This window comes from Podarcis gaigeae, assembly GCF_964106915.1.
Source record: "Podarcis gaigeae genome assembly, chromosome: 14".
Classification (NCBI taxonomy): domain Eukaryota; kingdom Metazoa; phylum Chordata; class Lepidosauria; order Squamata; family Lacertidae; genus Podarcis; species Podarcis gaigeae.
Window position 1 is genome coordinate 34,341,674 of NC_139690.1, and position 26,320 is coordinate 34,367,993.

Here is a 26,320-nt window from a genome sequence, read left to right on the forward strand (position 1 = left end):
AGGCACCTTCCTTCCTGAATCTCAGGTGCATAAGACTTCTTTGCTCCAGCAAGCATTTATTTTTTATGCTGTTGCTGTTATGAGAACCTGTCTGTCATGGGAAGTGATATTCTATTATGTTTTTCATATTATAATAATTACATGTATATAACTGCTTTGATTTTTATATTGTGCAGATATTGTGCTATGTATTCACATTTGTGTTCTGTGCTGCAAAATCCCTTGTGGTTTTTTGACGAAGGATAAATTTAATTAATAATAATAAATGTAAGGTAATATTTAGGTTTGTTAAATGTTGGTTTCATTCTCCCATTTTCTGTGTACACCACATAGAAATGAAAATAATTAATTAATATATTCACTTATTTAAAACAATATAATGCAATATAACTGATACAGTCAAACCTCAGTTCCTGAATGCCAAAAACCTGGAAGTAACTGCTCTGGAATTTCCGGAATCCAAGCATGCTACACAGCTTCTGTTTTGAGTTTCCTTATTGTATTGAGGCTCCCGCTTTCAGTTTTTGGTTGTCGAACATTTCGGAAGTCTTCCGGAACGGATTACGTTTGACAACCGAGGTTTGACTGTATCCGAATCCAGGCATAGGAAATGTGTGGCTGGAGTAGGGGAGCAAGCAGAGTCCTCTGGTCTTCTCTATGTGGCCCCCTAAGTCTCCCCAGGCCACACCCTTTACTGGCCCTGCTTCACATACCAAGTGTTTTTGCATGACTGGAGTGTGTCCCTGAACTCAGATAATCCCGGTTGGTTGGTTGGTTGGTTGGTTGGTTGGTTCGTTGGATGGATGGAGGATAGAGAGGGTGGACTGTAGAAACAAGCCTACTCTACCAAAGTAAAATTAACATTCATTGCTCCACCCACTTTTTTCCTGGCACCGCCCACTCAGCATGTGACCCTCAGATGGCTGCCAAAAGGGAAAGTGTCCCTCAAATTGAAAAAGGTTCCTCACCTCTGCAGCAATCTTATACCACTGTGCCTGTGCTCAGTCACTAGGGGAAACTTTCTCAGAGCACCTCCACCTCCTGACGTAGTTAGGCGTGAAAAGATAGACCCTTTTATGCCATAGCCGCCTGCATCCAAAACGCTTTCTAGCCCATTCACTAGGCTCTCTTGTTATTTTAAAGAAAGACTTGAAAATGCTGCTTTCCCCCTTAGCTTCTTTTTAAGGGTATTGCTGCAGAATTGATCTACTGGCCATTTTTTGCTGGTTTACATTTTGCTCTGCTTCCCATAGATGTTTTCATATTGTTGGGCACCTTGAGAATCCTTATTATTGTCTTTGATTTTCTTTTTATTGAACAGTATTTCTCCACCATGAAATAACCAAGTTCTTAGAGTGAGTTAGAATCACTATTAAGCATGTGTATGTGTGCACATATACACATACTTTTTAAAAAATGCAGTTAACCAAAAGATGTAAGAACAAGCCAGCAACCGAATAAAAACTCTCAAGTGTGAGTGTGTGTGTGTGTGTGTGTGGTATCAAAAATCAGCCATAACATTTTTTAAAAATGCACAGTATCTCAAAAGAGTAGAGGGGATTATATTGTCTAAAACAGAGGTGGGAAGCATTTTTCAGCCTGAGGGCCATGCTTCCTTCTGGGCAACCTTTCGGAGAAAGTCAATGGTAGGTGAGATCAGGGGCAAAAGGGAGCAGAGCAACAAAGGTGAATTTATCTTTGAACAATACGCTAGTTTCTACACACTCACACAACCCTCTCTATCCTAAATCCAGGCAAGCAAATAGTATTATCAGAGATTACGCATGCATTCCAGCTGGGCTAAAACACTTGAGGAGAGTATGAAACTGGACTGGGGAAACCTGGGGAAAGTTCCAAGGGCCAGATAAAGAGGCTAGAGGGCCACATTTGGTCCCTGGGCCTGAGGTTCCCTTGCCTGGACTAAATCATTATCATACCCCAACCTTTCCAAACTAGGGCTGTAGCCATTAATATAGGATTTTTCATGGCACTGCATATCATTTGAATATATGGTGCTCTAGAGGTTGGTCTAGTCTAGAGGTTACTCTAGAGGTGTTGTCAGTGGGGTCTGGGGCCCACTGGGACTGTAGGGCAGAACGCATGGAGCTGAACATTCGGTGGTGCCATTACTAATGACAGGCAGGGCCAACTAATTAAAGTTTCATCCCCCATCCAATTCCCTGCTGAACTCTGCAGAGGCAACACTGAAGCTGAGGGGGAAGCTGACAGCAAGGGCAATCACTGGGATTGGTTGTAAATAAGAAAGAAGGCACGCAGGTGGGAGCTGAGTGAGAGCAGGTCAAGGCTGCCCAAGGGAACCAGCCTCCACTGCATCTACTTTTAAAAGGCAGCCTTGCATCGTTAGCAAAACCCAGTGGACAGCAGCACATCTCACTGCAGGTAGTATGGTGGATTTTCCAATCCACCTTTCATGAGTGACTTGTTCTCTCAGACAGGCCTTGAATTAACACTGCAGAGCCCAAGTAATAGAAGTCATTATTGTTCTTCAATAGAAACATAAGCATAAAATTCCCAGATGCTACAAAAACCTCCTTCATTCTTAATTCAGGAGTAGAACACTCTCAAAACCACCAGCAAAATCACAACGATGAATCATTCCTGTTGTCTTACAACCAAAGTGTTGGCAATAAGGGGTTTATTTTTATTTTTTTATTTTTTTGTATTTCAATTCTAACCAGGGAAACGGCAAATAGATATAAAGACAATGTGCTAGAAAATGCATGTGTGGTGGTATGAGTTGTGTGCATTTGATGTCTGAAACTGTTATTCTTATTTGCGCATCTACAAGCAGAAAAGAAGAAAATGGATGTAAACGATGATTTATGCAGAGCTGTTGCCGAATCTTGAATGCTCATGGCACTTTAAAGAGCTTGAGCATATCCTTCATCTGAAGTTAAAGATGCATGAAGCCAATCTCTTCATTTCCAAGGATATTCCGCATACACACTTTGTGTCCCAACAAATCTCTGGAAGGCCACAGCAGACTTGTTCTGAGAATATAAGAAGAGCTCTGCTGGATCAAGCCAGTGGCCCATCTAGTTCAGCATCTCGTTCTCACAGTGACCAAGCAGATACCTCAATGGAAAATCTGCAAGCCAGACCTGAGCACAAACACACTGCCTCCCACCCAGGATTTCCAGCAACTGGTATTCAGAAGTATTACTGCCTCAGACTGTGGAAGTAAGAACATTTAGCCATCAGTGTTAGTAGTCATTGATGACCTTTTATTCTCCATGAATGTATCAAATCCTCTTTTAAAGCCATCCAGGTTGATGGCCTTCACTGCCTCTTGTGGGAGCGAATTCCGTAATTTAAGTATGTATCTTGTGAAGAGAGATTTCTTTTAGCTGCTCTGAATCTTCCAACTTAATTGGATGTCTTCAAGTTCTAGCAATTATGAGAGAGGTAGAAAAAAAATTTCTTTCCACTTTGTCCATGCTGTGCATAATGTTACATGCTTCTATAGTGTCGACTCTTACATGCCTTTTCTCTAAACTAAAAAGCGCCACTGTAATATTTCCTCATAGAAGATAGATGACAGATAGGTAGCTAGGTGATAGATACACAGTGTATATGAATATATATATGGACTCTCTCTCTCTCTCTCTCTCTCTCTATATATATATATATATATATATATATAGCTTGTTGCACATTCTTTTGAGCAAACCTAGCAGAGAGAAGGAAGAAGCATTGGAATGTGCTGACAAGCCTAGATTCCTCACCACTGCATTGCTGTTCAGGGGCACGTGGCTCTCTAAGTAGACATTGTAAAGAGGCAGAGAGGCTAAAATCCTATGCACACTTATGTTTGTGCATAGGATTGTGCATTAGGCTCATAACTGTGCATGAGATTGGGTAGCTACTTATGTATCACACACACATACACAAAGACAAAAGACAAATGACAACAGAAAGTGGGAGGCAGTATGCCTCTGAATGCCAGTTGCTAGGAACCGCAAGCAGGAAGAGTGCTCTCGCGCTCCTGACTTGCTTGTGATTGTTTAATGGGAAAGGCTTGCTTAGCAACTTATTTCATTCACTGCACAAGGAAACAATTGACCACTTAACCAAAGTGTGGTGTCATAATGTACAAAGGAGGAAGTCAAGTAGCAAATGGGTGCATCGAAGCCAAGAATGTAATAAACGTCTTGTTTTCTCTTCACTGGACCATAAATAACATTTAATGCAAACATGATGTAACCTGACTTTACAGTAATGAATTCTCCTTGTGGGAAGGCTGACTGGGCACAGGGGCCAGATGAAATATCTGCTCTAGGCACAGCACTGCTGCAGCTGATGCCGGGCTCAGCTTCACAACCTGAGGGGCACACAATGCAGCCCCTCCTCAAATCCCAACCTGGCCTAGTGAAGTCATCAATGGTGGTTGAACTACAACTCCCATCGTTCCCAATAGCAAATGTCAATGGGGAGAAAGGCTGGTGGATGAGTAAGAGAAGGAGTCAAGGCCACAGCAGTGGAGAACCAGGGCCCTCATACTGCTATGTCGGGGGTTCTGGTGTCTTCCTGGGCTGGCTGAAGACAGTCTTATTCCATCTCATTTCAATTTCACTGGCACTCAGACATAGGCCCATTCTGTCCCATTTTGTGCAGATCTGCTAAATTTGCCCAGATCCTTAAGCCTTCCCTTATAGAACTTGGTCTTGTGACCTTAACTATCTTTCTTACCCGCTTTCTCTCCTCTGCCAGCCTCCAGTGGGCTAGCCATTTTCTTTTTTTTGCAGCCTTCTATCAGCTTCTATGCAATTTCAACCCCATTGAAAGCCATTGATGTTAGGTCTCTGCCTTCACTGTATGGGTCTCAATGCTTGCCTTAAAAAAGTAGGACGTGTGTTTTTAAGCAGGCATTGCAGTCATTTTATTTTGGCATGTATTTTAATGCATAATTGTTTTGTGGTTTTTTGTTTTTTTATTAGATGTATTTAATAATTTTACTTAGTATTTTGTTGAGGAGGGTGAAATAGGTCAAGTTGTTTTAACATCTGATCTCTGTGTTTTTAATGCATTTCACCTTGTTTTGTGCACGCCCAGTTGCTCCAATGTTGCCCATTGGAGCTAGTAGGGTGGAAGACTAGGAAGCTAACAGAAGACTGGGAGGCCAGATCCAATAACAGGCACAGCCAACTCATTCTAGTTTGCAGCTATCTCTCTCTCTGCTGAACTCTACAAGAGCAAAATTGAGACTGAGGAGGAGGAGGAGGAGGAAGCTGGCAGCTGGCAGAACGTAAAGATGCAGTCAGGAGTGGGCTGGTGGAAGGCACACAGAGGTTGGTCGGGGCACTGCCCCATTTTCCCTAATGGACCAGCCGCCACTTAGAGGCTTTTAAGATGAAGCAATATAGAATTCCTCTCAAATTAATTAAAATAAACACTATATACTTAGCATAATTAGATCTTCAGTGTGCAAATATTCTAAAGATATTCTAGCCCTACCCTGATTGCTTTTTTCTCCTATCCTTTAATTGGGATAGGAGAGAAAAAGCATCATTTTCCATACAGCCGGTTGGCTTCCTCAGAGTTTTCATTCCCCCCTCAAAGGCTTTCTTCCAGTAGTTAAGTAGGCACTTTTGCAAAAATGCGGGTGGGGCGAAAAAATCTGACTTGCTGCCTTGGGGGTCAACTTACCTGCACACATTCTTATCTTTCCAAGTAATTAAGGAGCACAAATACAGGCCTTTCATTATGCAACTGTGTCGGTGGGGGGAGTCTGGAAATACAGCAAAAACAATCAATGCTGCAGAGGGATCCTGGTTTTGAGGAGTTACAGTTAGAAACAAGCATCTGCTTGGCATGGACTACATTCTCTGTGGGGTGAACAGATAGAGAGAACTTTTGCTTCTGACTTTTTCCTTTTACTGGATTAAAAAAAGGAAAGGAAGACCTGTCAGTCAAAGGTGGTACAAAATGCATAATATAGCTCAATGGCAGAATACCTGTTTTGCATTCAGAAGGCTGCGCCAGGTTCAATCCCTGGCATCTCCAAGTAGGGCTGGGAAAAATTCCTAGTCTGAAACCCTGGAAAACAGCTGCCAGTCAGTGTAGACAATACTGAGCTGATTGGACCAATGGTCTGAATTGGTAGGAAGTCCCCTATATTTCTAAGCACATAATTTTGGGGGTGACATTTGAATCAAAATAGCAGACTGAACTTATCAAAAACTGCATTAATTTTCCTGGTGAGTAACCCCACACAATGCTATGTCAGGCCAGGGAGAAGGCCTTTTTCTCCTGTTAGCAACTGCCCATGCCTCTGGGGAGAATTCTTCCACTCTTTAAGTGCAATGGCTCAGAGGGATTTTCTTCTCTTTCTTCCCCTACACTCATTCTCGCTTTATCATGCAGAAATGCCACTCTGAGATTTACTGTTCATTTCTCAGGCTCAATATCACAGCGGAAAGCATCGGCTGACATTCAACTGTGTTATTAAACAAATGTTCCTGCATGAAATATGACTTCTTGTTTTTTACTCTTCCTCCAGTGAGTGACATGGCAGTTGCCTTGTGTTACACTTCAAAATGAACTGAAACCAAGTCCAAACCCACCTGGCAAGTTTCCTCCAAAACACACGCACACATAATTTGTTGTGGTTCTGAATGCTGATTCTGTCAATGGTTTAGAAAGGAAGGTGTGCAAAGGAGAAATAGATAAATACTGTAAAGGACTTTTTCTCCTTCTCTATCACTCAGTGGTAGAGCAACTGCTTTGTGCTCAGAAGGTCCTAGGTTCAATCCCAGACGTCTCTAGGTAGGGCTAAAAGAGACTCTTGCCTGAAATACTGGAGAGTCTCTAAGTCTGAGCCAGACAGACTTATGGTCTGCCCTGGTATAAGGTATCTTCTTATATTCCTAAAACAAGACCATTGTCTTACAATTGGTTCCCCTAAAAAATGTTGAACAGCTTAGGGTGGTCCATCCCCAAAAGGTAGGAGTTCCTGCACCTGGGGCATGTCCACCTATTCACTCAATCCCAAGAAACCTTCTTGTTTGCTACTTTGCTGTTCTACAGAGATGTCTCAAAGCTCTTGCTGCTCCATAGTTGCATAGCCAGATATGTGTGTATTAAACATGGAGAAGGAGGCTATAAATGGCTGTGAGCTATGATGGCTATGCTCAACCTCCATGTTCGGAGGCAGTAATACTTCTGAGTACCAGGTGCTCAAAATCACAGGAGGGTAGAGTGTTATTGTGCTTGGGTCCTGTTTGCGAGTTTCTTACTACATCACTGTGAGAACAGAATGCTGGACTAGGTGAGCCATCGGTCTGATCCAGCAAGCTCTTAAGTCCTTATAGTTTTAACCTATTGAGTAGCCTAGAAGTCAAAGAAGCATAAGAACATAAGAAAAACCTGCTGGATCAGGGCCAATGGCCCATCTAGTCCAACACTCTCCTCTTCTTTTTTCAAAAAATAATAATATTGGTTTTCCACATTTATAACAAATATAACATAAAAACACACAAAAGAAAGCACATTACAATACTAAAAAGAAACAAAAATATAAACACATATTACTTGTAAAACCCAATTTATCTTTCATTGTTAACTGACTTCCTCAAATCCCCCCTAACAGAATTTCATTTTATCACCGAGTAACAGTTCTCCAAAATCATCTTTCTAGTAAAATTAACTCTTTCAATTTACTATCTTCTTCTCTTTTCTTAATAGTCTAAATCCATATTTCTTTACAATTCATTCTTATTCTAATCCTAAACCTATTTGATACTTTCAAGTGACTTCTAATTATCTTATGTTACAATATTTGGCTAATAGTCCAACACTCTCTTCTCACAGATGCATATGAGAAGCGCACAACCAGGATCTGAGTGCAACAGGACTCTGTCTCCATGAAATTCCCAGCAATTCACATACGGAGGCATAATGCTTCCAACAGTGGATGGACGCAATCGCTCTCAGTGCCCCTTTATCTGGCCCTTGGAATTCTCACTGAGCCACACACCCTCATCTGGCCACACCTCTGCTCTCCATGATACACTTGTCACAAGCACTGTTCTGCACCCTCCTAGAGTGGTTGCATCTGGCTGAAACGTGTCCCCGAACTATGACAATGCCTCTTACTTATCTGGACAAAGGGAGCATGTTGAGTGCATGTATAAAATATCTTGCTGTGTAAAGGTAAAATATATGTTTCTTGTTCCACCTACTTTTGTGTCTGGCTCCACCCATCACTGGTACATGGCCCACAGGAGGTTGTCCGGATGGGAATGTAGCCCTCTGGCTTAGAAAGGTGCCTGATCTCTGCTATACACAGAACACCCAGAGACTGGCCAGATTCCCACCATACATTTAAAGCACCGTGATGCCACTTTAAAGTTCAATGGATTCCCCAAAGAATTCTAGGAGCTGTAGTTTGTTCTCAGGATTCTTTGAGGAAAGCCAGGACTATTTAAAGTTGTATGATACTGCTTTAAACGTATAGTGGGGGGCGGGTGTAAAATAAAAATAAACAGTCAAGTAGGCATACCGTAAATTCACATCAAAGAGGCTGTTTAGGGGACAGTTCTGCAATTTGCACAGAAAAAGTTTTAGGCTAATAAATTTACCAAATGCTACATAAGCAAAAAGGAAAAGAAATCACTCTATATAGAGAGCCCAAGCATTGGCAGATGGCTTGCAAGGGCTACATTTTAATGACAATAAATCTTTATTGGTATGTAACTACATAGCCATTTGATGTTCCGCCATGGCACTTTAAACCCACTTAAGCAATCCAAACGTAATTATCACTCATTTAGTGTGCCCTGTGGTTTAAAAAGCAAACTTGATTGTGTATTTGACCCGCAATAAATGCATAGCAAGAACAATCTGATTACCCTCAGTCTAATTTTCATTGTCATGTAGTTTAGTTGCTGCTTACTTCGGGTTTGTAGATCCACACTGTGCCAACTAGAAGATTCTACACTTACATAGCAAATCCATTCCCTGGACTGCAGATGTAAAATTAGGCAGGGTCCAGAGATCAGGAAGATCACAGCCTGGGATTGCACACTGAATCCTCTCCTTCCACTTGCATTGTGATTTATTTATATGCTGCTTAATGCAAAAAAAGGCTTCTAAGTATAAAAACCAGTGGCACACCTGTAGTGGGAAAGTCAACATGGATATGGCTTTTAGAGGCATCTGAAATGACAGACTACACTGAGGATTGGAGCTAATTTGAGACTTTGCCAGCCCACTCACAAAAAGGACTCAGGAAACCAAACGTGTGGTGAAAAAAGGCTATATTTATTCAAAATAAAGCCGCAGAGGATCTGCAACACTTAATTAAGAAAATTAAATTTAATTCACCTAATCAAAATAAAGTCCAGGCAGGGAAGTTCCCTAAGGCAGGAGGGATCAGCTCTGTCCCCTGTCCTGGGCATGTTTACAGGTTTGAAAGGAATGGAAAAGAATTATTCCACCTTGGTATGATAACCTTGGATGTGTAAACCTGACAAGCATACTGTGGCCCCACTGGTTTGCCGTTTACCCTGGTGTGCATGACAAGCCTAAAGGGTCCTTCCAAGGGCCCCCAAAGTGAAGCCTGAGCTGGCTGACCTAAGAATTCCCCAAATCCACTAATGCCTCAGCTATTTATCCCACCAGATCTTAAACTTCTCTTTCCTGCCTGAAGTAAAAGTCAATTAAGCTGATCAAAAAATGTCATTTAGGGCTCTTATCAGCATGGAGTTGGCAGGAGCTCTCCTGAAAATTCTTACTCAGCCCCCAAACTATATAGGGAGGAAATGAGACCACTGCAATGAGAAGAGAGCACCATTTGGGGGAGGAGCCTATTTATAAACCCTGTCTTCCACACTGACTGGACCGGCTCCCCTTTCCACGTGATCACTCCCCAGCTTCTTCCTCAGGACAAAACATCCTGCACTGTCTTTGAGGGAGAGTTGGGGTATGGCAAAGACACCCCCATTCAAATGTGGGAGTGCCATTCTTCATTGTTGGTAGAAATGAATTGGATTGAGGGTGATGTGTCTGCAGAACAGGTGTCGTCAGTTTAAAAAATATATTGCTATGTAGTGTGGGCCAGAACATGGAAAGAATATACAGTGGTACCTCGGGTTACATACGCTTCAGGTTACAGACTCCGCTAACCCAGAAATAGTACCTCGGGTTAAGAACTTTGCTTCAGGATGAGAACAGAAATTGTGCTCTGGCGGCACAGCAGCAGAGGGAGGCCCCATTAGCTAAAGTGGTACTTCAGGTTAAGAACAGTTTCAGGTTAAGAACGGACCTCCGGAACGAATTAAGTACTTAACCCGAGGTACCACTGTATTCCATCTATACAGGAATAGCTTCTGAAGTGTCCTGAATTAGTGGGAGTTCGCAAGCCTGTATGATTTGGTCTATAAGAGGAATGTCCTCTCCTGTAATACAAATGGTGGAGAGATATTGTACTTTGTAAATTATTTTAATCCAAATCTGGGAAATATCAGGCTTGAAAGACATTTATTTATGTAAATATGATTTGTGTAATTCTCTAAAAGCCTATATAAAGCAGCCAGTGGTACAAACTTTAGAGGCATCATAACACATACATCCTATTCCCCCACTCTATGCACATAACTGCATTTGCTCTCTCCCCCCCCCCCCCAAATGTTTTCTCTCTATTCAATCTGAGCCGCAGAATAATTTTTGGGCTGTGTATGTTCAAAACTCCCTGTTCCCTCAAACTCCCCCAGAGATCTTTAGGGAACTTTGCTGCCATATTTACCAACAGGAAATGAGCATTCTGCTGGACATCATCAAAGAAATGCAAGGGATGCTTTCACTCACTTGAAAGCTTATTGATGGTTACTATCAGGCAAAGTTATATTTAACATGACCCTCAAAGTCAACCTCCGTATCTGACAAGAGATTGGACAAGGAACTTGCCTGTTTTATTTTTTAAAAAATCCTTCTTGCTAGCAGCATGCCCTTCATCAGAGAAGCAAGATGCTTCACAAACCTTAATTAAGCAAAGCTAAGCCTAATAGCCCAACACAAAGTTAAGCATTAGCTTCATGATTGAAACAAGAACCTTCAGGCTCATAGGACTTGTCTACAGTTCACCTGAGAAACCTAAAACTGTGACATCCAGCTGCACACACAACCCATAGTATTCACTCTGACTCATCACTGTACTTTGGATTGTCCTGAATACCACCATTTGGTAGCCAAGCCTGAAACCAAAAATCTCATTTTTGCTTGCCTGCTTCTGAAAGTGACCATGAGGTGATTGATGATATCATCATTTTTCCATTTTAGACCCTTAAGTAGTAGCAGTTGCCTGGACATTGCATTGTTCACTTCTGTGTAGTTCCTTCCTTATTTCAGATATCGTGATATATTGATATATCATGATGTTTGATATATCATGATATTGAAAGCCAGTTATAGCCCAGCCCAGCCCTAGGGACTTTCAGAGTGAAGCATAGTGCAGCCTGTCTGAGAGGAAAAATGAGTGTTTCCTTGTTGTTAAAATGCTCTGTGTGTGTGTGTGTGTGTGTGTGTGTGTGTGTGTGTGTAAATCAAAATCTGTTCAACATTGCAAAATAGATTTCACCAATGAACCTAAATCGATAAAAACACATATGGTCAATTTCATTACTGTCCAACTCACCATGGCTTAATCTAATTGCTGTTTGGTGATAGCTATGAATCATACATATCAAAATCAAATTACACTTTTTGTGATTAAGATGTTTAATTTTGAAAAAGACCAAAAGGACATTCACTGGAAACAGTGTAACCCTGTTAGCATTGAATGTACAGTATATCCCAACTAGTAAAACAAGATAATAAAAATGCAGGCAATGATCAGCTATGGCAATTTATATCTATTACAGAAACTCAAGGCAAGGAAGGGTGTGGTCAAGCTGAGAGGGAGGGCAGCTCTGGAATGAAAAGCTTGAATCAATAATTGAAAATCTAATCAGGGGATGGTATCACAAGCTGGAGCATTCACAGCTATGATCTTGAAGTAGTGGCAGCTAGATTTCCGGGGGGGCGGGGATATCATTCAAGGCCCCACTTTTTGCCAAAAGCCTGTAGTGCTCTGTCTTCTGTCTGTTAGAAGTGCAACAGCAGGGATTTAGCAACCAGAGAGTTAATTCTGTTTACAGTTACTCAGCTGACCAAGGGGTAGGGGCATTATTTTCTCTCTGGACTATCAACTTAGTCACCTCACTCTGGGCCTAATTCACAAGGTGAGTTAGCAATGCAGCTCCTATGTTTCACTACCAAAGGAACTTTGCACCCGTTATCCTTTTTTAAAAAAAAATCCAGTCTGCAATAGAAAAACGGAAACTAGTAAGTTTTTATTTCAAATGCACACCTTGCTAGGAGAGGGGTGGAAATAAAAAAAATATGCTGTCTTGCATGCACAATAAAAGCATGTGTGGGTTGTTTCAGGGCTGAACAAAAGTAGCCTCCCAAAATTTTATACACTATTTGTGTGTTGGTTGCATGGGTCCCAACTCCCTGGGACCCTGGGTGCTTGAACACCCACAAAATTCCCCATGAAGGGGCCAGGCACCCACAAATTTCAGTGTCATGGCCATGCACACTGTATGGCATCCATGGTCCCAGGCACCCCGTCGTGAGGCCAAGCTGGCACTCCTGGTGGGTTGGTTTTTTTGCAGGGCAGGGGGGCTAACATTTCATTTAATATTCTCCATGGAAGGATTAGCATTCTCGAGAGGTTCAGGAGGCATTCAATAAAAAATAGGATTTCTCTCTCTCCGTCACTGACTCTATCACACACACAAGTCTGATAATTAGTTTCTAAGAAACTCTGACTCAGTTTTGGATGAACAATTCTCGGTGGGTCTCGTCTAGATGGGGAACTGCCTAGAACCACCTTTGTATGCCGCCTCAGGTACCATGAGGGACTGAAGGTGGAATATGAATGTAAGAGGAGGAAAATGAATAAGTCCTCCCACTGACATGTGGTAGCCAATGGGAAGGGGTGTAATCTGCCTTGAATGTAGAAGGTCCCAAATTAAATATTTGGCATTTCCATGTAGGACTGGAAGAGTCTCCTTCATGAGCCACTGTTAGCCAGTATAGACTTGTAAGAGGTCTGCCTCTTCTGGGCCTATACCATTAATCAGCTTCAATAAAGCATCACTTCCCTACCTAAAAGTGTACCAGCTATCATGATTTGTGCAGCAGCCAGGGCAGCTACCTGCTGAGAGAACTGCAATACCTCCAAAGCTGCAGGGGCATCAATGCACTGAGCACCGCTGTGCTCCCATGGCCCAGGCCATCGTTACCCAAGAGCTGGAGAGATTTCAAGACTGCCTTTCCCATGGCAGAAAGTATTGTAATGACAAAGCCAAGAAGTCCTTACATTTGGAAAGAGCAGCAGATCAAACCACAGCTGGAAAACCGTCACAGACTGTGTGGTTGACCACATTCACCTCATCACCAGCATGACAAAGAAGATGATGGAGAGCTTGGCAGCCATTGCGCTATGGACTTCCTGGTTTTGTGGAAGAGCAGGAAAGGGTGACCAACGAACATGAAGATGAACGGAATAATCCTTGCTGGACATACAGGGGGAGGGAATTAGGCACATCCAGGGTGGTTTTTTGTTGTGTGACCTGAGATTATGACGCTTTTGTTACTAGTATGCTGCCCAAGGTTCCTATGAGTTGTTCAGGTTTGATGGTATATTGTCTTTAAATCAATGTTTTTCAATGTGTTGTAAGTTACTTGGAGACCTTTGAGTAACAAGCAACTAACAAGTGATACTAATCATTATTATTATATTATATATTTATTCACCATCTTTTTTCCCCTGGCAGGGAATACAAGGCCGCTTGCAGATAAAATAACTAAACAGCTAAAAACACAGGAAGGGGAACAATCTTTAAAAACAATTAAACATCAATTGCTTGAGCTCCCCATTCCTGTCTTTGACAAAAATGAACTAAGTTGGATCCACTGCGATTCAACAGCTCTGCAGGTGAAGGAGGCTGAGGACAGAAAGAGCAATGAGGGGGGAGTAGCCAGACTAGAGACAGAGAGGCAAGTTGCCCCTTATCACATGTTCCTAGTCATTACATAATTGTAGAAAAAACTTATTTACTTAAGTGTAGAACTTGCTCTACCCCCAAATACCTGGGGCAGATAACAGTAGATCTAAGACACTCATTTTTTAAAATGGCCTTTTTAAAAAAGAAAAATCAAATTTAAAAGATTAAACATTACTGATTGCCAACTCTGTGTCAGCTAAATCTCAGGGCCCCACGCTTTCAAGTTAACCATGATTGTTGTACTGTGGTACCTTGGTTCCCAAATGCCAAAAACCTGGAACTAAGTGTTCCAGTTTTTGAACCTTTTTCAAAAGCCGAACTGTCAGCTATTGTTTCCGGGGCACCTGCACTGATCAGAAGCTGTGCCTTGGTTTTTGAACATTTCGGAAGTCAAACGGACTTCTGGAATTGATTAGGTTTGGCGCTTTTGTTTTTGCTATTTATTTTGGGTTTTTGTTTTTGAGGCTTTTTCAGTTAATTTGTTTTTGTGACCGTGTGGAACCCAGTTCAGCTACTGATTGATTGATTGATTGATTGATTGATTGTGTGACTGCGGAAATGGATAAAAGCCCCCCATCCAAACAATGACTATCATCAGTGCAGGTAAGAAAAAAATTTAATTTTAATTTTTATCATCTACAATACTGGCTTATTTATTTTACAGTACAGTGCATTGATTATTGCTTTCATTTTATGAATCAATGGTCTCATTAGGTAGCAAAATTCATGTTAAATTGCTGTTTTAGGGGTTGTTTTTAAAAGTCTGGAACAGATTAATCCATTTTGCATTGCTTTCTATGGGAAAGCGTCCCTTGGTTTTGGAACGCTTTGGTTTTGGAACCAACTTCCGGAACAGATTAAGTTTGAGAACCAAGGTAACACTGTACAGGGCTGCAGTGAGAATGTGCATCCCAAAGTTTGGGCATAGGAGTTTCATGAGCAGAGTTCTGCAGGTGCAAGATTCCTTCATGCAATTTGGGTGATTCCTCACTTAGGGATAGAAAAATCTGTCCATGTCAGTTTTCTAAGTTTCTCATTTTTTCAAATCTTATATTCATTTCCATACATTTCCACATCTGTTGGTGACTTTTATTTTTAAAAACTCTCATGAAGATTCATCGGCAGTTTAGTGCAAATTTCTCCTTATATAGACATGTTTGTATGCAATTTTGCCTACAATTTCCAAGCAATTTTCAAATTGCATGTTCTTTTCACTAATATAAATGCACACATGCATTTTTGGCTGGAGAACTGCATCACAAAATTCAGAGAAGAGCAATTTGCATAAGACTGCTGCATTTCAGTTTGCCTCTTTGTTCTGGAAGGCATGAATTTCCGTAGTTAAGTTTGTCTTTAAATGCACACTCGGTCCATTTCCTCCTCCATCCATCTAGTCTTGTGGACAAAAACATTTGCCTTTGGGGAAATGGCTATAACCCATTCTACACCCAAGAGATAACTTGAATTAAACCAATTGTTTTGTTGATTAATTAAAGGCTACCCAATAGGCTTCATTGCTGAAGAGGCTTTGAGCCTAGACTTTTGCTCCTCTCATCTCTCACATAAGGACCAATTTCAGGTAGACTATTGTCCAAAGTTTTACATCTGATGTGCAGCCTTCTCTGAAGGGAACTCAGTTGGTGCAAGGAAAATGCTAATAGTTTTGATCATTTTGAACTTCTTTGTGTTTCTGTGAAAAATGACGGAACCCAATCCAAGTGACCAGCTAATGTCTTGCTCAGCACTTCCTAACAATGCTATAATTGCAACCTCTCAGCCAGAGTTTCATATTCATCCCACCAGCAGAAGAAGCAGCAGCAGCAGGGGGAGGCAAAAGGACACCCCTGGAATTGTCTCTGAATACATTCACAACTTGCACACACACACAAGAATTCCATTCCATTTCCTCCAAACCATTTGCAAAAAGAAAGACTCTGCAGTGAGGCAGAAACCCATTTGCAGCCATCTGCATAATGTTTGCAGCTTTTGTCTAGCTCAACAGCTCATCTTTGGGAAAATGGTTATTGAAGATTGTAATTTTCATAAACGTTTGGAAATTGATACAAAGGAAACTGGCCATAAAAACTTTGTGAGTGGGGTGGGAGGGGAATGTCTCTAAGTCGTTGGCTGCTAAATGGCACAGAAGAACATAAGATGTCATGCTGAGCAGTCTGCAGCTGGCAGAGGGTAGTCTTCTTCTACCTGCACAAATCTAATGTGAGGATTCAGGCTCAGAACCCGGACTTGGGCACAGCCCAGGATGTAACCGCTGGGCCTTCCCATCACACACAAGGCAGAGTAATATAGGAAGCTGCCCTAAGAATGGAAGACAAGCCTGCTGAATCGAGCCAGTAGCCCAATTAACCCAGCATCCTGTTCTCACAGGAACTAAGCAGTTGCCAATTGGAAACCCACAAGTAGCACCTGAGTGCAACAGCACTCTGGCCACCTGCAGTTTCCAGCAACTGAATCTGGCCCATCTAGTGCAGTATTGTCTAGCAGCTTTCCAGGATTTGGGACAGGGGTCTTGCCCTGCCCTGAGATGCTGGAAATTGCACTTGGGGTTTTCTGCATGCAAAGCATGTGTTCTGACACTGAACTCTAGCCCTTCATCAAACCATTGTAAAAAAACCAAATATGGCTTCTGGTTTGTTTGTATTTTATTTTTAAAAAGGTTTGCTGCTATCCCGGGTGCTGAAATGTCCTCAGCAAAGGCGTAATATTCCTGGCACTAAAATGTAGCAAACAAAACAAAACAAAACAAAATCAGCCTTTCCACATTCATCCCAAGCCAAGGCTGCCAACTGACCCACCCTGCTGTCGTGCCTTAAATGGCAGTTTGATGCAGATAAATGAGTAGGAGTAAGTGTTTGTAGTGCAATTATGGCCACAATCCTTAAGCAAAGAAGCACATTCAGTTTCTGTGAAAGCTACAGGCACTGGGGCCAATTTAAACATTTCAGGCATGGGTCTCTCTCAGACCTATCTCAACATGCGATAGATTAAAACTGGGAGTTCTGCATGCAACACTGGTGTTTGTTCACTGATCTATGGATGCTCCTGACGAACGTAAGAAACTGCCATACCAACTCAGGCCATTGGTCCATCAAGCTTAATATTGTCTACTTAACTAGCAGCAAGCTCTCAGCCCTGCCTGGAGATGCTGGGGACTGAACCTGGGCTTTCTGTGCACAAAAGCAGATGTTCTGTGATTGATCTACAACCCTTCCCTAGGGAAAGCTGGTGTTCTCTCTGACCATGGGCTGACAGCCTGCAGTCAAGATAACCAAGTGCTGTGGAAGGTGGTGGAGTAGAGTAACTAAGCCACTGGTTACTAGGGATGGAGGGGGAAGAGACTTGATAAAAGTCCAAATTTGGGACAGGACCTCTACACCCACCGGGGCAGTGAGATATGTCTCACCACTCGCCTAGCTCTTTCTCACTTTGAGCCCCTAGGCTGGCCACTTCATTTCAGCCAGGGTAAGAACCTTGGAGAAGAAATAGATCACTTGTATCCTCCCATGGCAGGGACACAGGTGGCGCTGTGGGTTAAACCACAGAGCCTAGGACTTGCTGATCAGAAGGTCGGTGGCTCGAATCCCCACGACGGGGTGAGCTCCCATTGCTCGGTCCCTGCTCCTGCCAACCTAGCAGTTTGAAAGCACGGCAAAGTGCAAGTAGATAAATAGGTACTGCTCTGGCGGTAAGGTAAACGGTGTTTCCGCGTGCTACTCTGGTTCGCCAGAAGCAGCTTAGTCATGCTGGCCACATGACCTGGAAGCTGTACGCTGGCTCCCTCGGCCAATAAAGCAAGATGAGCGCCGCAACCCCAGTCACGACTGGACCTAATGGTCAGGGGTCCCTTTACTTTACTATCCTCCCATGGCAGCCTGCTGCATTTCCATGCTGGGCACTGACAGAGAGAAATGAGGAGGGAGGATGTTCCTGCCCACCTGCAAAGTTGACCCGCACTGGTGGTGAGATCTGGCCCAGCCCTGCTTTGCATTAGCTCAACACCATCTAGAGCACAGCACCCTCCCCTTTCAAGGGGGCAGGGAGGCTGGAGTAAACTCTTTTGAAATTACTTAAATAAATAAAGAAGGAAGGAAGTAAAATAGAGATGGTGCCTGCTTTGCAACTGCACTGCATCTTTAAAAGAAGTGACACTGCAAGAAATGTAAAATAAAACAGCAGGAATGATGAAGCTGTGGAGCAGCTTCCCTGGGGAAGTGGAGAAAGCCCCATTCCTTGATATTTTTAACACTTAGCTCCCAGAGAGGAGAAAATGTACTAGCTACAAACAAGCCAGAATTGGCAGGAAATCAATTGGCCTCACTTGCCGGGTTCTTCTCATCACAACTTTCTTAAAAACACAACCCAGAAAGTACCCAAGTGTTGCTCAGCTTCCTAAACCTGAAATGAATTTCTTGTCCAAAAGAAACACACACAAAAACCCCAACCCTTGATACTGTATATATTCATTTATTTTCCAGTTAAACATCAGCCTTGGCTCCTGTCAAGTTGTGTAAGGGAGAGCAAAGATGCAAAAGATGAAAGTGTCTTGCCATCAGCAGCAGAAGCAGAGTTCCCTAATGCAGGGAAAGGCTGGAGAATCTGCTCTGTTTCAGCTAGACTGGCAAAGAAAAGGTGATTTATATGCGTTGTATATGCGATATAACATTGTGCCACCAGAGGGTGATGTGGAGCCCCATTTTTCTCTACCTGTTTTCTCTGTTTAAATTTACAACGCTTTAAACAGAAACGCTACTTTGATGTGTCTAGATCCAGCCTAGAATTGCTAGATCCACCAGCCAGAGCTGGGTGCAATGCAAAAGACATACACTTAGAATTCATGGGCCTCCAAAGATCTATCCTCTCTTACCATACATGAATTAGGCTCATATCAGAGATTGCAGAAATGAGACACTACTCATGCTTTTGCCAAGCTTATACTGAACTCCAGCCCTAGCTGAATGTTAAGCTGATGCGCTCATGTCCTCTTTTGATGGTTTCCCATTGGGGCTTCTGATCTGTCACTTTGAGAACAGGCTGTTGGACTGGATGGGCCATTGGCAATGGGGGCTGTCTATGGAGTACGTCTTTTGAAGCTGAAGAGCCTGGCAAAGCCATGTCATTTAATCCAGAAGGACCTAGTAAAGGAGGTGGTGACTCCTAGTTAGGGTTGTTCTCTGAGCTTAGGGCAGGGGGTGTTCCAACAGGACATACATCCCTGTTGGTGGAACAGGAGAAACCTGGCTACAGTTTAAGCCTTGTTGTTATTTTATTTCATAAAACTTATAAATGACTTGAGTGTGTGTGTGTGTGTGTGTGTGTGTGTGAGAGAGAGAGAGAGAGAGAGAGAGAGAGAGAGAGAGAGAGAGAGTACCTCAAAGCAGTTTACAAAAAGAACCAAACAGTAAAATTGTTAAAAACAACTATTAAAAATATTCAGAAATAATTAACATCAACAATAACCTAAAAACTGGAATAGAACACATGACATGTCTGGATAGGCTGACTTAAAAAAAATGGTTTTTAGCAGGTGCCAAAAATAAAACAAGGGACACAAGTGGTGCTGTGGGTTAAACCACAGAGCCTAGGACTTGCCAATCAGAAGGTTGGCAGTTCGAATCCCCACAATGGGGTGAGCTCCCATTGCTCGGTCTCTGCTCCTGCCAACTCCCTGCTCCAGCGGGAAGGTAAACGGCGTTTCTGTGTGCTGCTCTGGTTCTCCAGAAGCGGCTTAGTCACATGCTGGCCACATGACCCGGAAGCTGTACGCCGGCTCCCTCAGCCAATAAAGCGAGATGAGCGCCGCAACCCCAGAGTCGGGGGTCCCTTTACCTTTACCTTTAAAAATAATACAGTGAAGGAACTTGCCTGGTGCCAATAGGCAGAGCGTTGCAAAGTGTGAGTGCTACCACACTAAAATATTGATTTCTTACTAGTATTATATGGCACCTATAGCAGTGCCAGTTCTGCAGATCAAAGGGATTAAGTGATTAAGAACCTGCCAAGCAAAACACCCAAATATTTGGCAGGACCCAGCTCTGCCACTATTGCAGCAACCATGAACGAGTGGCTCTCTAGTAGAAATCCACAAGAATCCTGTTCTATCCCTCTCAGGTTTCACTCCTGTGAATTCAGTATATTACTGAGGTCAGGAGGCCTGAAATTATCTCTCACATCCTGATCCAATCTCCCCCACCCTGAGTTCATGTTCTGTGGGTACGGAAAGACTGGAAGAGTTGTGGCAGTGGCTGGTGCACCCTGGGACTGATGGGGTGGAAGGCCAATAGGGGGTCAAGCCATAGCCATTGATAGGCAAAGCAACAGCCAATGAATGAGCGAAGGAGGAGGAGTTGCACTGACGGCTGGTCACATTGGGACTGGTGGGGCGCAAGGTAGGGAGGCTAACAGTAGGTGGCAGAAGAGTCAATGAAAGAAAAACCCAGCTCACTCTAGCTTTGTCCCCAATCCTTCTCCTCCCCTGTTGAGTTCTACAAGGGCAAAACTGAAACTGAGGAGGAGGAAGAAGAAGAAGCCGACAGCCAAGGCCACCGCATAGACTTATTGGAAGAATTCAGGCTAGTGTGGCTTATCCGAAGGCAGACCAAGGCTGATGGAGCAGTATCCACAGAAGAGTTGCATGGAAGCAGAACAGGATTCATGCTATGGCTCTGTTATGCCCCATGGGGATTGCTCCTCATGCGCCCTTTTTCAAGTACAATCAATGGGAAGTTTTGCACTCTGGTTAGCAAAGTCGGAACAGCCTGGGGTGCTCCTTTGCTTCTACCCCCCAAGAAGAGCTGCTGCTGCAGAATCCACAAACAAGCAAACATTTGTAAAAAGAACAGTTATAAAATGTGGGATTTCTTTTACAACAGCCCAATAAAGGCTTTTTTATTAAAAAAAACCCGCACTTCGTTAATAGAAATCATTATGGACTATTAGGAAATCTTTCTACAGTGCACCCATTGATTTCCTGGACTTCTAATGCTATTAAATTTGCTCAAAAGATTCCCCTTTTTAAAGAGAGAGAGAGAGAGAGAGAGAGAGAGAGAGAGTGCAAAGCCATTGAACTGATGCTCATTCAAACTTTCTCCTGGCATATTCCCCCTTCCTGCCGCCTGACAAACAAATGCAGAGAGAAATCACAGTCACCTGAATTTTCTGGACATCGAGGACTAGATTCAGGGTCAGTGACTGAATCTGAATTTGGATGAGATGGAAGGATGGCCACAACTCAGTGGGGCAGCATGTGATTTGCATGCAGAAGGCCCCATGTTTACTTCCTAGCATCTCCATGTAGGGCTGGGAAAGACTCCTGATCTAAAACGCTGGAGAGAAACTGCCAGTCAGTGTAGACTATACTGAGCTAGATGGATCATTGCTCTGATGAAGTGTAAGGCAACTTCCTGTGGTTCTGCCTTCAGTAAAAAGCAGCAACAGTGCCAACAGCCTGCATCATTGGGAATCTGCCAGTGCCCCAACAGTGTGGCCAAATGACAAGAACCCCCTGGACCTGCTCCTTCTCTGCACCATCTCTCACTCTGGCCCAGACAGCAGTAAGGAGGGCAAGCAAGCAGGTGGTAGCAAATGAGAAGAAAGATGAGTAGCAGGCAAGAATGCTGGTGAAAATGTAGACACACTGTGTCCAGGGATGGTGCCTTGCCCAAATGCCCTCCAAAACCTGGAACTGGCATTGCAAGGATTAGGTAATGAGAGACAGACTTATGCCATTGTCTGTCTGTACAGTCATACCTCATGTTACGTTTACTTCATGCTACGTTTTTTCAGGTTGCGTCCCGCGGCAACCCAGAAGTACCAGAAAGGGTTACTTCCGGGTTTCACCGCTCACGCATGCACAGAAGTGCCAAATCACACAGCACACTTGCACAGATATGGTGCTTCAAGTTGCGGGCTTTTCGTTTTGCGAGCAGGCCTCTGGAATGGATCCTGTTCGCAACCAGAGGTACCACAGTCTCTCCAAACATTCCTTGTTGACTATCTCACCCCCATTAGTACTCTACTTTGTTGGAGGTTTCTAAGGACAGGTTAGATGGCCATCTGTCATGGATGCTTAACTGAGATTCCTGCATTGCAGGGGGTTGGACTAGATGAGCCCTGGGGACCCCTCCAGCTCTATGAGTCTAAGTTCACACCACAGACACTCACATATCCTCAAACCTGATGCCTTCCAGATGTTTTGGGGTACAGCTCCCACCATCCTAGACCCTGACGGTGATGGAAGTTGTAGCCTAAGATATCTGGTGGCTTCTATGTGGCTTTGGACTACAACTCCCAGCATCCTAGACCAGGAGCCTGATGGGAGTTATAGTCCAAAACACCTGGAGGAATGGAGGTCTGGGAAGGCTGCTTTTAACAATACAGGCGTTTCCCCCACTTACATGGGTTCGACTCAAGCGTGCTGCAGAAAAATAATTAAATAAATCTAATTAAACTGCAAAAAGGTGCAAAAGCGACACAAAAAAGAGCGGGGGGGACGGACTTCAAAAATGGAGCAAAAAGAACAGGAAAATGGCTAACAATCCCAGCACTTTGGGGTATCTGTCTACCTCTGAATCATAGCCAGGCACTTCGGAGTACCGGTCTACCCTGCTTGTTGTTGTTCCCACATTGTATTTCAGTGATGAGGAAGACTGAGAACTACCATTGCCACCATTCATGCCAATCTAGTTAAGTGCTGCTGGTTTTTTCAAGGGTTTTTCAAGGGTTCCCAGAGGTTTGGAGGGTCTTTACAGGCTTTTTAGATTATGTTCCCTACTATACATGATTTCACATGGTACCCAGAAACGTAACCCCCACATAAGTAGGGAGCAACTTACACACACAGAGATGGGTTCTTGGTGGCTTCCTCTTCCCAACTCTTAATAACAAATGTACCTTCCCACAGTAGTCCAAGACTAAGCACCCTTTAGAAGTTTTGAGCTTTAGTCAGGAAATGAGGGGATCATTTAATTTAATCATTCTTCTAATTGTTGCTCTGCCTCAAGCCTTTGGGAATATTAGATAGATAATGTTCCAGTTGCAAGACTGAGAATAGATTTCTTCTTGTGAAACATTGTGGGAGATTGACTGGAATTCCCTTACTATTTAAGCGCAGCTTCGCTTCAAAACCTCTTTTTTTAAGCAATGAAAGAAAATGAACAAAGAGGCAAACTCACCTGTCCATTTGTGAAACACTATTGTCTATACATCTCCACATCAGATCAGAAGGAGCCAGCAGCCTGCCAGATGTTGTTGGATTCCAGCTCCCATCAACTGCAGCCAGCATGGCCAATGTCAAGAGATGTTGGGAGTTGTAGTCCAACAACATCTGGAGAAACACCAGTCCGATAGCCCTGGTCTATAAGGAGGATCTGGAATGCTGCTATAACCTAACAGCTGGGAACTTAGACAACGGATCAGAAAGGCACCAATTTGAATTTCACCTATGCCAGAGAGTCAGTCAACTGCCTTGGGCAAGCCAAGTCCCTCAGTCTCACATCTTCCCTCCCTACCTGCAATATGGAGCCGATATTAACAGATCTGTACTTTATGAAAAACACATGTTGTTGCTTTGATGGGAACTGATGCTACTCCAATAACATAAAAGCCCTGCTGGATCAGACCAAAGGCCCATCTGTAGTCCACCATTCTGTTCTTACAGCGACCAACTAGATGCTCAGCTGGGAAGCACTCTCTCCCCACCTGTCATTCCCAGAAACTGATATGCAGAGGCATGCTACCTCCAGCAGCAGAGACAGAACACAGCCACCATGCCCAGTAGCATTCTTCCACTCAGCAGCAACTAATATTCAGAAATACACTGGCTCCAACAATGGAGGTAGAACATTTAGCCATCCTGGCTAGCAAAGACTGATAGTCTTATCCTCCATCAGTTTGTCTAACCCTCTTTTAAAGGCATCCAAGTCAGTGGTCATCATAACCTCTTCTGGGAGGAAATTCCCAAGTTTAACTACATACTTTCCTTTGGTCTGCCCTGAATCTTCCCCACAGGATAGATTTAAAGATGCCTTGCCTGTCTGCTCAACTTTGATATAAATGTATCTTAGAAAACCACCACAATTTCCTGGTACCTCCTCCTTAAACAGAAGCATGACCCTGTCAAAAGTTACTCCTGAAGTGACAGCTTGGGAAAATGGAAGGGTGTGGAAAAACATGCAGTTTACAGACTGGAGCAAGAAATATTCTTTAGCCATTGCCTCAGATCTGTTCAATGTTTTGCCTGGTTTAGTAACTTCCCAATCCCACTCAATTACACCTTCATTTAAGAGGTTCAGTCAACTTGACTTTCATTCTCCAGCAGCTACTAACAAGATCTGTTCAATTACAGTTTGACAGCGCAGCATCCAACACAGACAGAGTTCTCCCATGAATTTGAACAGTACACAAACACCAAATGCAAGGCAGCAGAGAGGGATAAGAAGAGAAATGTCATGCCTGCTCCTTGCCGTTGTACACCAACGATGATGTGTTAAATACTAATTGTGTGCTGTCAGGCAGGCAAAAAACAGCTGCATTCAGAGAAATAATCCTGCCAGCGGGATGAATCAAGCAAAAAAACACTCTCTGACTTTCAAATTAGCATGGTCTGTAAATCCTTCCAAAAGCATGTATCAGTCATTGATTTCTTATCTGGCAAGGAAGCAGATCTCAGTTCAAGAAAGGCACCCAGGATTGGGGGCGGGTGGGCAGGAGAGAGATTGGGGAGATAAACCATGCTTTTCAAAATGAGACACCACCACAAACTTCCCATCCTGCCAATGAGCTCACCTAGGAAACTCTGCTTTCCCCATTTGGGGGAATAGCTGAGCTAAGACCTACACAGGTGCAGAAAGTAACAGGCAGAAGCAAGCATCTCACCTGTCTGTGTTTCAAAGAAATTGTCAAGTGCTACCCATCTGTTTTCATTTTCTTTATTTAACAAAACAAAACAGGCTTTTGAGCTACATCCCCAGCACCTGCCATCAAGCACAGACGCTGAACACATACCAACACATTTTATGCTGAGAAACTCAGATGATGGTGAGACTTAAAAACAAATAAATAGAAAGACTGGTTCTCCTACCTAATGTGATTTTTCTTTTGGAAAAGTCACAAGCCAACTGAACATTCCCCCGTCCCTTAAGAACATGCCCCACTACCCACCAAACTCTTCTGCCAGATTCGAGGTGCTCTGACTCCTCTTCCCAAGTCTAGGAAGAAGCGAAGGGCCTAGAGTGATGGACCACTACGGCAGCCCCTAGCCCACTCAGGACTTTCCTCCCTTGTCCCACCGAGAGTGGAAGGAAGCAGACTGGGAAACTTGTCTCTCGGAAGCGAGTGACTCTCGCAAAACATTCACCAGGAGGTCAGTGTCACACCTTGCAAACTCAGAGTGAAAAGAGCAATGGTTCAAAACATACATTTGGCTGTTCTTGACGAGGTGGGACAGAATCATTAGTGCAAAACCTGATCAACTTCACAAATGCAAGTTATCTGTGTGTCCCCCAAAAGTCATCTTTTAAGCCTCACCCCCATTCACACACCACCAGTTCCGATGTCTTTACTCACAGTTTGGCCTTCTCCCTCTGTCTGGGTCCCAGACTCTTCTCTGCCCAAGGAAGCCATTCCATTCCTTGCCTCCTCCTCCTCCTCCTCCTCCTCTTCTCCACCTTCTCTTCCTTTCATTCCAATGCTTCCTCCATCGTTCCCCAGCTTCAATCTCTTCCCCTCGGGTTGTGGATCCTCCACTTCCTCTCGCCTCATCTTGCCATCTCTGACTCTCTGTTTCACTGCCTCCTCCAAGCTGCTAGCAGGACTGGACATTTTAGAAAAAGAACAAGGAAGGTTGTGCACTTTACTCTATTTTTTTCCAGTATTATTTTGGCCTAGCGAAGCTGCCTCTTTGGGGGAAGATTTGGGGCTTCTGAGAGCTGCCAGCCTTGCTCTCTCCGATATGCACAGGCTTCTTTTAAAAATTTAGCTGGTGTTTCAGTGCCTTTGCAAAGCTTGTCACTTCCATTTCTTTAGCTCCCTCTGCTGCTGGCTAGAGTGATTCCTTCAGCAGCGGTATCTGCACAAGGCAGGGCACAAACTTTAATATCTCTCTCCCAAACACACATGCAATAACCTTTCAGATATTGATCATTTCCCCCAACAATGATTACTTTGACTAAATCCTCAGTTTCAGTGTTTATACATTTCTGGTTCTATCAAAATAGGGTTCTGTTTGTTTTTGT

The 26,320-nt window shown here is 43.4% G+C and overlaps 1 protein-coding gene across 17 annotated transcripts in view; it reads right to left on the minus strand.

Moving 5' to 3' along the window:
* The window catches only part of RBFOX1 (RNA binding fox-1 homolog 1), a 1,459,852-nt gene extending 1,433,787 nt beyond the window's left edge, over positions 1-26,065 (minus strand). For 6 of the 17 annotated variants that reach the window (XM_083710871.1, XM_083710861.1, XM_083710862.1 and 3 more), the window contains exon 1: positions 25,653-26,062. In XM_083710871.1, the coding sequence (XP_083566997.1) occupies positions 25,653-25,907 (255 nt within the window). In that variant the 5' untranslated portion in view covers positions 25,908-26,062. Of the gene's footprint in view, positions 1-25,652 lie in introns of all 17 variants that reach the window. The other 11 variants (XM_083710895.1, XM_083710882.1, XM_083710892.1 and 8 more) reach the window with 5 other exon arrangements.
* Positions 26,066-26,320: the final 255 nt, after the last annotated feature.